General features: G+C 58.3%; 2 protein-coding genes across 4 annotated transcripts in view; both read left to right on the top strand.

Annotated features, from left to right (window-relative positions):
- NLRX1 (NLR family member X1) overlaps positions 1 to 5,751 on the top strand; it is an 11,362-nt gene extending 5,611 nt beyond the window's left edge. The window contains exons 7-12 of the mRNA XM_081797356.1: positions 41 to 96; positions 348 to 352; positions 2,474 to 3,128; positions 3,367 to 3,453; positions 4,190 to 4,441; positions 4,882 to 5,751. Of these exons, the coding sequence (XP_081653482.1) occupies positions 41 to 96; positions 348 to 352; positions 2,474 to 3,128; positions 3,367 to 3,453; positions 4,190 to 4,441; positions 4,882 to 5,203 (1,377 nt within the window). The 3' untranslated portion in view covers positions 5,204 to 5,751. The remainder of the gene's footprint in view (positions 1 to 40; positions 97 to 347; positions 353 to 2,473; positions 3,129 to 3,366; positions 3,454 to 4,189; positions 4,442 to 4,881) is intronic.
- Positions 5,752 to 5,789: 38 nt separating this feature from the next.
- Positions 5,790 to 10,786, top strand: NHERF4 (NHERF family PDZ scaffold protein 4). 3 transcript variants are annotated; one of them, XM_081799309.1, is made up of 12 exons: positions 5,790 to 5,877; positions 6,017 to 6,265; positions 6,635 to 6,671; positions 6,830 to 6,903; positions 7,239 to 7,450; positions 7,735 to 7,924; positions 8,024 to 8,160; positions 8,433 to 8,637; positions 8,827 to 9,023; positions 9,132 to 9,359; positions 9,503 to 9,703; positions 9,934 to 10,786. In XM_081799309.1, the coding sequence occupies exons 2-12, from the start codon at positions 6,250 to 6,252 to the stop codon at positions 9,961 to 9,963; spliced, it is 1,527 nt and encodes a 508-aa protein (XP_081655435.1). In that variant the 5' UTR covers positions 5,790 to 5,877; positions 6,017 to 6,249; the 3' UTR covers positions 9,964 to 10,786. The 3 variants fall into 3 exon arrangements, with proteins under 3 accessions (XP_081655435.1, XP_030890765.2, XP_081655436.1); XM_031034905.2 differs by having other exon boundaries at positions 5,836 to 5,877; positions 5,984 to 6,265; XM_081799310.1 differs by lacking the exon at positions 5,790 to 5,877 and having other exon boundaries at positions 5,895 to 6,265; positions 6,638 to 6,671.
- The last annotated feature ends 224 nt before the right edge of the window (positions 10,787 to 11,010 follow it).

Here is an 11,010-nt window from a genome sequence, read left to right as displayed (position 1 = left end):
CCCCCCCCCCCCCCCCCGCCCCCGCCTTCACCTCTCCCAGGAGGCAACTGCTACTTCCTACATAGCCATGAATCCTCTTCTTGACTCTGGTTTCAGGTTTGGGCAATCTGGCTTTCCGTGGGATTGAGACACAAGGGAAGGGGAGAGAGAAACCACAGGCTGTGCAAGGCTTGAAGACTGGGAGGAGGATGGAAGGGCACAGGGCCTTTAATCATGTCCTGTGACCCTAATGACGATTGTAGTTTTGCATCTCCTCGTCTTTGTTGGCGGGAGGCGGGAGTCGCTACAGTCTAGGGTCTGTCCTCTGCTTTGCGGGCCCGGAAACTCCACTGTATCTGTTCCCCTAGAGGTGGTTAGACTCTGGGAGTGATGACTCATCCTAACGACATCACCAGAGACAAGTTTATAAAGCAGATGCCGTTTTATTCATTTATACCAGGAGGATAAATGGCATTGGTAATTGACTTAGGACAGTGCAGGCCTGCTCCAGAATTCCAGTTACAGGCCTGAGGACTGTGTTATGAGCAGGGCGGATATGCTAGGTTTTTGAGGGGAGGAAGGATCCACCCTCTGGTGATGTCTACCAGGTGCCTCGTAAATGAAATATTATTATGATTCCTTTTTAGATAAAGAAGCTGAGGCTCACAGGGGCCAAGTAATTCACCCAAGGTCACTCATATAGTGGAGTAGCTGGGATCTGAGTCCAGGTTTTGTGATTCCGAACCCTGTGCTCTCTTGTCAAACTTTACTGATGTATTATGAATATTTCTCTTAAGCTTCGGTGCCTTGCTAGGTAACCCTGGTCCTCTCTAGGAATGTTCTGGTAACTCGTCTTGAGGAGGCAAGGCCCTGGTCAGTGCTGGCAAAATTTTAACAGGTTTTCCTTTGTGTAGGCAGCAAAGCATAGGGGTTAGGAACAGGGATTCAGTAATCCAGCTCCGTGGGTTCAAATCCAGGCACTGCCACTTACTAGCTGTGTGATCTTGGACGAATTACTTAACCTGTCTGTGCCTCCAAGTCCTTCTCTGTTAAATGAGGATAATACGATCTCTATCATGGGCCTAACATGAGGATTAAATGTATTCATTCTCAGGACCTGGCACGTAGTAAGTTCTATTTAAATGTTTGTTAAACATGAAAAACAGGCTCAGGCAGCCTGCCCCTTCTCCCATCATTGCCTCAGACAGGGGGGTAATGGCCATTGCTGAGGCCAGCCCACCTCTTTGAGGATGGGCTTGCCTGCTCTGGATTACAGTGAGAGGCTGTGGTCTCCTGACAGGGTTCACCCTATGGTTAGCACCACAACTCTGAGCCCCCTGGGAGGGAGGCTTGCCTAGCAGAGGACTAGTCCCATCTGTTTCTTCAGCCTGTTGACTCAGCTTCCCTGGGTGACATTTCTTCCTCTTGGTCACCAGGTGACTGTTGAGGGAGAAGCACTTGAAACTCCATGGCAGGAACCTCACCTATAAAAAAGTGAAAAAAACAAAACCAGTCATTAGGGAAGCTGCCACAAAATAGCCTCGTAACTCCTTGCCAGAGGTCTGGGCTCCTTCTTGCCTTTCGGCCCCAACACGAGGCTGGGTGCCGATGTCCCAAATCCGCCCAAACATTAATTTCTCCAACAAATATTTGAACACCTGCTGTGTGCCAGGCACTGTGTTAGATTCTGAGGAAGGAAAAATGAACAGAACCCCGGTTTCTGCCCTCTCTGGTCCTCCAGTAAGAACACAAACAGGTCACCATAACCATGTAATTTAAAGTTGTGGTAAGTGCCTAGAAAGTGAAGTTCCAGGTGCTGTGAAAGTATATAAGTGGGGGAGCTGGTTTGGGGGGCGGGGTGGATAGGGAAAACCTCTCTGCAGGAAGGACATTTAATCTGATCCCTGAAGGATCAGCCAGGAGAAGAACTGGGGAGGGGGCAGCACCCCAGGAAGAGAGTACAGCTTTGAAGGAAGAGAACTGTAGTACTGTCAAAAAAAAAAAAATCCTAATTATGAGAAAAGCCAAAAGCACAGAAGCAGAGTGTGTGAGTGTGAGAGGTCTGTAGATGGAGGCCGCGTGGCTGGCAGGAACCAGATCCTGCAGGGCCTCCAAGGAACAGGAGCGATGTCAGTCATCATTGCTGGGATGACCCTGGTGTTGTGGAGGATGGGGATGTCTTCGCAGCCCCTAGCCGGGTACCAAACAAAATGCACAGCAGATGCTTATTTCTTCCCACCCCTGAGCTTGCAAATGTAAGGGGTGTTTGGGAAAAAGAATTTCCTAAGGGCCCATGTGTATGGCACAAGTGTCGAGAGGTGAGTCTGGAAAGGTCAAATTGGGGCCAAATCATGACACATTTTCTATTCCACATGGGCATTGGGGAGCCATGGCAGGTGCTGCAGCGGGGGGGAGTCGTATGATCAAAGGGTGCTGCGGGTTTGGGATGGATGGGGAGGCCGGAGCGGGCAGGGAGAGTGCGCCTTCGGCTGAGCTTCAGAGGCTGAGCGGGCACGTGCGAGGCTGCAGCTCCTCCCCTGCGCGCTCTCCCAGGTGGTGCCGCGAGTGTTTGGGCGCATGGTGGGTAAGAGCCGCGAGGCGGTGGCCCAGGCCATGGTGCTGGAGATGTTCCGAGAGGAGGATTACTACAACGACGACGTCCTGGACCAGATGGGTGCCAGTATCCTGGGCGTGGAGGGCCCGCGGCGGCACCCGGACGAGCCTCCCGAGGATGAGGTCTTTGAGCTCTTCCCCATGTTCATGGGGGGGCTCCTGTCTGCACACAACCGGGCCATGCTGGCTCAGCTAGGCCGCCCCATCAAGACCCTGGATGCCCTGGAGAATGCCCAGGCCATCAAGAAGAAGCTGGGCAAGCTGGGCCGGCAGGCGCTGCCCCCGTCTGAGCTCCTTGACCACCTCTTCTTCCACTACGAGTTCCAGAATCAGCGCTTCTCCGCCGAGGTGCTCAGCTCCCTGCGCCAGCTCAACCTGGCGGGTGTGCGCATGACGCCCCTCAAGTGCACGGTGGTGGCGGCCGTCCTGGGCAGCGGAAGGCATGCCCTGGACGAGGTGAACTTGGCCTCATGTCAGCTGGACCCTGCTGGGCTGCACACACTCATGCCTGTCTTCCTGCGTGCCCGGAAGCTGGGGTGAGGACCCGTCTTCAGGCAACGGGCCTGAAGACTGGAAAGGGTTGGGGGTGAAGGGGCGGGAAGAGAAGGTCCTAGGGAGACCAAAGGTGGGGAGGAAGGAGCAGGGGGTGGGATGAAGAAGTCTGGTGTGTGTGGAGGTGATGAGCAATGGGAGGGAGGGCACGGTGGGTGGATAGGCTCCATGCTGAGCTCCTGCCTTGCTTTTCCCCTTCCCTCCGGCCACCTGCTGTTCCAGCTTGCAACTCAACAGCCTGGGCCCCGAAGCCTGCAGTGTCCTCCGGGACCTGCTGCTGCATGACCAGTGCCAGATGACTACCCTGCGGTGAGTGTTTCTGTCGGGGGGCCTGGAGGGAGGTTCTGGCCATCCTGGTGGCAGGCTGAAGTCAAGGGTGCGCTCACACCTGGCGCTGGCCCACCTGTACTCTGGTAAAGGGGGTGGAGCCTAGACCCCGGCCTGCCCCCTCTCCCCAGGTCCAGTACAAGCAGCAGGGTAAAGGAACGATGCTGCCAGGAATAGGTGCTCAGAAAGCCTCTCAAGCGGCTAAAACCAGCATGTGGGGCGGGGAGGGGGGGGTGGTAGGGGGGGATGATCCCCAGGCCGATTGCCTGGTAACAGTGCCACGGATGCCCTCCCAGGATGTTCCCTGTGGCCTCGCAAGGATGACCCTAATGCTGGGCGCTCAGTAGATGCTTCCAAAGTGCTGACCGATTTACTAGGAACCCAGAAGCCTGGTTGGAGGAAGGGGAGGTGAATGAGGAGGGGGAGGGCCCCGGGGCAGGGGCATCTGGGGGGGCAGGTAAGAAAAGGAGGAAGAGGAGAAATAGTAACGATGAAGAGAGGGGAGTCAAGGGAGGAGGAGAAGCCGGCTCCCACCCCCGCTCTCCCTCCGCTGCCGTGCACACCGCACCCCTGCTTCTTCCTTCTCTTCTCCTGGCCCACATTTCTTTAGGGGCTCACCTTCACCCCAGGCTGTGTGTCCTTTGGGTCCGGGTCCTGACATCTACTGCAGGGGCACCTGCCATTGTCCCTCATAACCTCGGGGTGTTTGTGGCTATAGGCTGTCCAACAACCCGCTGACAGCGGCTGGCGTGGCCCTGCTGGTGGAGGGGCTGGTGGGGAACAGCTCGCTGACGCATCTGTCCCTGCTGCACACGGGCCTCGGGGACGAGGGCCTGCAGCTGCTGGCTGCCCAGCTGGACCGTAATCAACAGCTACAGGAGCTGAACGTGGCCTACAACGCTGCTGGCGACACGGCGGCCCTGGCCCTGGCCCAGGCTGCCCGGGACCACCCTTCCCTGGAGCTGCTGCAGTAAGTCTGGCCCCTGGGCCCACCGCCGCACCCTGGCCAGAAGCTGTTCCCAGCCCTCCGGCTCTCCCTCCCTGTCTCCACCGCCTTTTTCCTGCCCTACGGCCTGTCCTCTGTCCCTGCCTTCTCGAGGATCTTCGTGGGCCGGCTTCCGAATCAACCCACCCCTCTGTGATTGGCCCTTACCCGGCCCGGGTCCCCGACTGCCGTTTCTCTTAGGGTCCTGGTGGCCCCGTTCTCACTGTCCCTGGTCCTGCTGAATTCAGGTGTCATCCCTGCCTCCTGTTGGCCACCACCCTCCGTCTCTGGCTCACTGCAGACACTTGCCCCATCACTTCCGTAGCCAGGGCATGAGTTATGAGAATTCCGCTCTCCGTCCAGCACCCTCTGCCCTCTATCTCAGAGCTCTGCTGAGTGGCCTCTTCTCTTCTCTCTCCTCCTAGCCTCTACTTCAATGAGCTGAGCTCAGGGGGCCGCCAGGCCCTGCGGGACTTGAGCGGCACTGCTAAAGGGGGCGCTCGGGTCGTGGTGTCGCTGACAGAGGGGACAGTGGTGTCCGAGTACTGGTCGGTGATCCTTAGTGAAGTCCAGCGGAACCTCAACAGCTGGGATCGGGGCCGCGTCCGGCGTCACCTTGACCTTCTGCTTCGTGATCTGGAAGACAGCCGAGGGGCCACCCTTAACCCCTGGCGGAAGGCCCAGCTGCTGCGAGTGGAGGGTGAGGTCAGGGCCCTCCTGGAGCAGCTGGGAGGCCTGGGAAGCTGAAGCAGGGGCGGCAGTCACCTAGCTGTGTGACCCTGCCCCATGATCCTTCCCTCTGTGGCCTCCTGGTTTGCACTACTGCTTCCAGAAAGGTCCCTCTGGGGCTGCAGGTGAAGGGATGGGTTCTCAGGTGTCCCATGTCCACCCATGGCTCCCAAGTCTGGAATTTCCAGGGTCATGAAACAGGCCTCCTCTCCGTTCTGCGAGGAAGACTGAGAAAGACTCCTTCAGGTGGCATTTTGGTGGCCACTTGCCCTGCCGCGCAGCCAACCTGGCCTCTCTCCTCTCGGGAGCTTCTGATTATGCCACCAGGGGGCGCACTTCTTAAGTCGCCTTTGCCAAAGGTGCACCATCCAGCTGTGTCCGCGGGCCTGCCCCTTCTGCCTTGCTGCTCTTCAGAGGACCCTGAGGATGCCCGCAGCCACTTTCCTCTCGCTTTGGTGCCTTCCCCTCCCCTCCCCGTCCCCTTCCTCACCACCGTACCTGTGCTCGGTGGCTCTGAGGGCCATGTGCACTGCCGTGCTTCCATTAAAAGCTACGTCTTCACCTACTGTGGCCTCCTCCTTGCCTGGTGCTTTCAAGAAAGGGTACTGTTTTTGGTCACTGTGGTAAACTATTGACCACTTTCTGTTGCAGGTGGTTCTCGGGCACTAGGTTCAGAGGCAGTGAGGGCCAAGGTGAGGGGGGGCATGAATAAGATCCTGGGGGTGGGCAGAGGCCATGCTGGGCCGTAGGACTCCTATCACCTTTTCCAACATACTTATCCCAGGCTCGGAATTACAGTCACGAGCAGGTGATCTGCCTTTGTCTGCCCAGAGCAGAAGCCCAGACAGCAGCGGAGTCTCCAGAGGAAGTCCGGGGCCCAGGAATGGGGGCAGGAGGAACACGCAGACTTCCCCAGAGGAGAAGACTGTCCTCCCGTTAACCATTACCCCGCAGCTTCTAAGGCAGTGTCTTTAAGGAGGCGGGACGTGGCGGGCTAGGTGGGAGGGTCAGCTGGTTTTGATGAACCTTGTCCCTACCCTGAGCACCGGGTCGCTGGTCCAACTATGGAGGCAGCTACAGGTAGGAGGCCAGGAGAAACCCTCCAGTGGGGGCTTTAGGGCAGTGAGAGGGCAGGGTGGGAGGCGGACGGAGGCTTTGGGGACCAGGGTGTACTTGTTGTTGAGGCTTGGAGCCCTGAGGCAAAGAGACCCAAGTTAGGAGAGAAGAGGCGAGTGGATAGGTCTGTCTTCCTGGTCCACGCCCTCTCCTGATATGCTCAGATTTCTGTGCCAGGGACTAGGAGGAGAAGGGAAGGTCCTTTTGGAGCAGAATGGAGGGGCAAACCCTGAGAGTGGGGGTTCTCCTAAGTCCTTTTAGTTAATGACATGGAAGAGGAGTTGGGGTAGGGAGAGAATGCACCCCTCCTCCCCTCCTCCCTTCTTTACATAGCAGGTCTTCAGGACACAGCCTCCTTAACGTTAACTCGGTAAGTGCCTAAGTGCCGCGCTGGGAAGGGTTGGGGCAAGAGGCGGAGGGAATCCAAGGTGGGGAGGCTCTTCAGCTGCCATTAGCATCTCAAGGAGAGGCTGGGACCAGAGTCCAGATGTCAGCTTGCTCCTACCTGCATCCCTCGCCTCCTTGCAGGAAGTTTGAGTTTAATCCAAAGTGGGGCATTGATAATCCTGTCCTCTCTCTGGCTGAAGACTACGACCCCTCTGGTAACCCCCTGGCCCTGGGCAACCGTTCCCTTTCCCCAGAGATACCACAGCTCCTCAGGGCCTCCCATCTCCTTGGTAACCACTCCACTCTGCCTCCCTCTGATAATAGCCTTGGTGGGGAGTAACTACGTGGAGGTAGGAGGGGGTTGGCTGTTTTCTTTTGTCCAAACCACTCTGCCCACATGGTATTTGGCCTCACTGCCCAACACCTAACTGGGTAGAAGCCTGCCGGGTGCCCTATCACCAGGGCAGGGTCGTCGGCCAGGCCGAGGTGACTTGTATGTGGGCCTTGTCCCCTCCCCTCCCCCTCTTCTGTTGCCCACCTCCCCCTCTAGATCTCTGGAGCCTGCAGCGGCCTCGTTTCTGTCTGCTGAGCAAAGAGGAAGGCAGGAGTTTTGGCTTCCACCTGCAGCAGGAGCTGGGCAGGGCTGGGCCTGTGGTGTGCAGGGTGGAGCCTGGCACCTCCGCCCAGCACCAGGGTCTTCGGGAAGGGGACCGGATCCTGGGGGTGAATGACCACGTCGTGGAATGTGAAGACTATGCTGTGGTGAGGTTGGGCTGGGGGCCTCCCTGTGGAATAGAAGGACGTTCCATAGCACCTCAGGGAGAGAGAAGCCAGTCGGTCACCTCCCTGGATATAAGGGGGCAGCACCCAAGCCTCAGCCTCCCCCACCTCCCAGGATCTAGGGCTGTCCAGGTGGGAATGGTTGGGTGAAGGCGTCCAGAAGGAGCCATTCACCCTGGCTCCCGGCGTGAAAAATGGAGGTTCCAGGGACTGGGAGTTGGCAGGAGGAGCTGGCCCCGACCTCATCCCCCACGCCCTCTGTTCAGGTGGTTCGCCGCATCCGGGCTAGCGGTCCTCGGGTGCTGCTGACGGTCTTGGCGAGGCACGTGCATGACGTGGCTCAAGCTCAGCAGGGCAACAGTGCCCACCTCTGTCCTCCTCTTGGCCCGCGGGTCCGACCCCGACTATGCCACGTAGTGAAAGATGACAGTGGCTTTGGCTTCAGTGTCACCTACAGTGAGCTTAGAGGCCGGGGCGGGGCGGGGGGGCAGGAGGGGGATCTCCGCCCTGTTCTGGGCAGCCAGTGGACCGAAACTTGCTTTTTTTGGCTTCCAGGCCATCAGGGTCCTTTCTGGCTGGTGCTGAGTCCCGGAGGAGCAGCGGAGCGGGCAGGGGTGCCCCCGGGGGCCCGGCTGCTAGAAGTGAACGGGGTCAGCGTGGAGAACTTCACTTACAGCCAACTCAGCAGAAAGGTATGGCTGTAAGTTTCCCTGTTCATCCTCCTCACCCACCGGGGGGCGGGGGGGGGGGGGGCCCGGGGCTTTGCCTCAGGCAGCCGATTCCTCCCCCACGCACCTCATCTCCAAAGTTGACCTTGTACCTCCGGCCATCCTGCCCTTTACAGTTGGTCCTAGGCTCTGCTCTCCCCCACCCGTGCTGCCTCCTTTCTGGGGCCATGAGGAGGGCCTGCCCCTGCCTTCCCTACCCAGGTGCTTGATGCTGATGCCCCGCTGGGTCCCCACAGCTTTGGCAGAGTGGAGAGCAAGTGACCCTGCTGGTAGCAGGGCCAGAGGTGGAGGAACAGTGTCGCCAGCTGGGAATGCCCCTGGCTGCGCCCCTGGCAGAGGGCTGGGCGCTGCCCACCAGGCCCCGCTGTCTGCACCTAAAGAAAGGGCCCCAGGGCTTTGGGTTCCTGCTTCGTGAGGAGAAAGGTCTTGATGGTCGCCCTGGTGAGTGGGAGCCCCAGAGATGGGTCGGGAAGGTGCGGGCACACGTGCCGTGCACAGAAGACCCCAGCCCTGAGCCTCCTCCTCTTCCTCCGGCGTCCCCCCACGCTCAGTCCCTCTGCGTGCCCACGGTGGCCTGGGCTGATGCTGGAGTTAGTTGCAGGAGGAGCGATGAGGATATTTATGTCCCAGGACAGTTCCTGTGGGAGGTGGACCCAGGACTACCAGCTGAGAAAGCCGGGATGCAGGCCGGGGACCGGCTGGTGGCTGTGGCTGAGGAAAGTGTGGAGGGGCTGGGCCATGAGGAGACGGTGTCCAGGATCCGGGCGCAGGGCTCCTGTGTCTCCCTCACTGTTGTCGACCCTAAGGCTGACCGCTTCTTCAGCATGGTGCGAATGAGGGGCGGGGGGGGGGGGGGTGCTAGAGTGCGGGCAGGGATGGAGCAGGGCTCAGGTGGAGGGAGAAGCTACAGGTCCGTTCTGTCCGCCTCCTTCCAGGTTCGCTTGTCTCCACTTCTCTTCTTGGATAGCATGGAGGCTCCTGCCTCTCCCCAGGAAACCTGCTCAGCCTCTCTGGTTGAAACCAAGGACCTACCAGATGACGGGACAGCCACGCCTCCTGCCCCGGGCGGCTCCCACCAGTGCTCCCTGTATCCTGGGCCTGGCGGTGCCTATGGTTTCCGACTTAGCTGTGTGGCCAGTGAGCCTCGCATCTTCATCTCCCAGGTGACTTATGCCCCACGGACCTTGGATCTTTCCAACCGTTCGCCTCCTGATGAGCCTTTGTCTGCTTCCCGCCCAAGGTCTTAGAACGTCCAGCAACTTTTCCATGGTATCCCATGTTCTGTCACCCCTCTCTTCGCCACCAGGTGACCCTAGGAGGCTCAGCGGCCCGGGCAGGGCTGCAAATGGGAGATGTGATTCTGGAGGTGAACGGGTATCCCATGGGTGGAGAGAATGACCTGGAAAAGCTTCAGCAGCTGGCCGAGGCTGAGCCACCCCTCCACCTGAAGCTGGCAGCGAGGTCTTGCCCGGGCTTGGAAGCCTGCAACCCCCCCAGGTTTGGAGAGGTGAGGAAGAAGAGACAGATGGACCATCAGCAGCCAGAGAAGGATAGGGGGAGTCAGCGAGGAGGGCTACAGGGTGAAGCAGTGTGGGGCATGCGGATTGGGACGCTAGGCCATGGTAGGTGGGGACAGAGGGACCCATGGAACTAGCTGCCATTCCTGGGCATTGCAGTGCAAGTGGGGGCTGGGAAAAGGAACTCTTACCGTCCTTGAATGACCTTCTCTCTTCTCAGGACTGGGCTCCAGCGTCAGAGCTGCTGTAGTCCTCTCCTACCTGCACAGATCTGCCCAGTGGCCTTCCTGTCTTCACTCTCCTGCTTGCAATGGTAGGAGCTGAGAAGCTCTCTTTAAGCCAGAAGGGACAGCTCTAGGATTCTGGACACCTCCAATCACAGGATTGCCCAGGGTCTCCCTCCCTTCCCTGGGGCCCGCCTCCCAGAAGAAGGTGTGGCCAGAGGCCTTAGGCAGGCCCACTAGGGGGCGGGGGGTAGGGGGGGTGGGGGTTGTCCTCTGGTTCCAGAGGGAGTCCTATGGGAGCTTTGGGAGTTGTGTTCCCATGGATGAGTGGTGTGATTTTGTGATTTATAATAAATTATACTCTTTCCCGGCACAGAGCTCCTAAAACCCTTGGAATTTCCTAAGTAGTGAGAGTGATAAAGATGTCTTCTTTTATTCATAACAAGCCCCTTTCAACCACACCTAACTTTGTTAAGGAAGTGACTTTTGGAAAGCACCTAAGGATGGGGGACTGGTAGCCAGGGGATCCAACCATATGATTAGCGGGTTGGAACTTTCAGCCCCACGCCGGACCTCCTGGGAGGGGAGAAGTGCTGGAGGTTGAATCACTCACCAACGACCAATGGTGTCATTGGTCATGGCTCCATAGTGAAGCCTCCATGAAAAACCAAAAGGATGAAGTTCCGAGAGCTTCCCGGTTGCTCATTGCGCAGAGGTGCTGGGAGGGTGGTGCCCCCGAAGAGAGCATGGAGCTTCCGAGCTCGTGCCTTGCCCACGGCATACTTGCCACCTGGCTCCTCCTGAGTCGTGTCCTTCATAATAAACTGGTAAACTAGCGAGTAAACAGTCTCTCTGAGTTCCGTGAGTCACTCTAGCAAATGATGGAACCCGAGGAGGGGGTCGTGGGAACCTTTGTTTTTCAGCCAGTGGGTCAGAAGCCCAGGTGACAAGCTGGACTTGACACTGGCGCTTGAAGTGGGGACAGTCTTGTGGGACTGAGCCCGTGGCCTGTGGGATCGGATGCTCTCTTCACATCAGTAGTGCCAGAATTGAGTTAAATTGTAAGATCCCCA

The sequence above is a fragment of the Leptonychotes weddellii genome, chromosome 11 (assembly GCF_054177405.1).
Source record: "Leptonychotes weddellii isolate Sample4059 chromosome 11, ASM5417740v2, whole genome shotgun sequence".
Classification (NCBI taxonomy): Eukaryota; Metazoa; Chordata; class Mammalia; order Carnivora; family Phocidae; genus Leptonychotes; species Leptonychotes weddellii.
The sequence above is the reverse complement of the archived record's forward strand: the minus strand, read 5'-3'. Positions and strand labels throughout refer to the sequence as shown.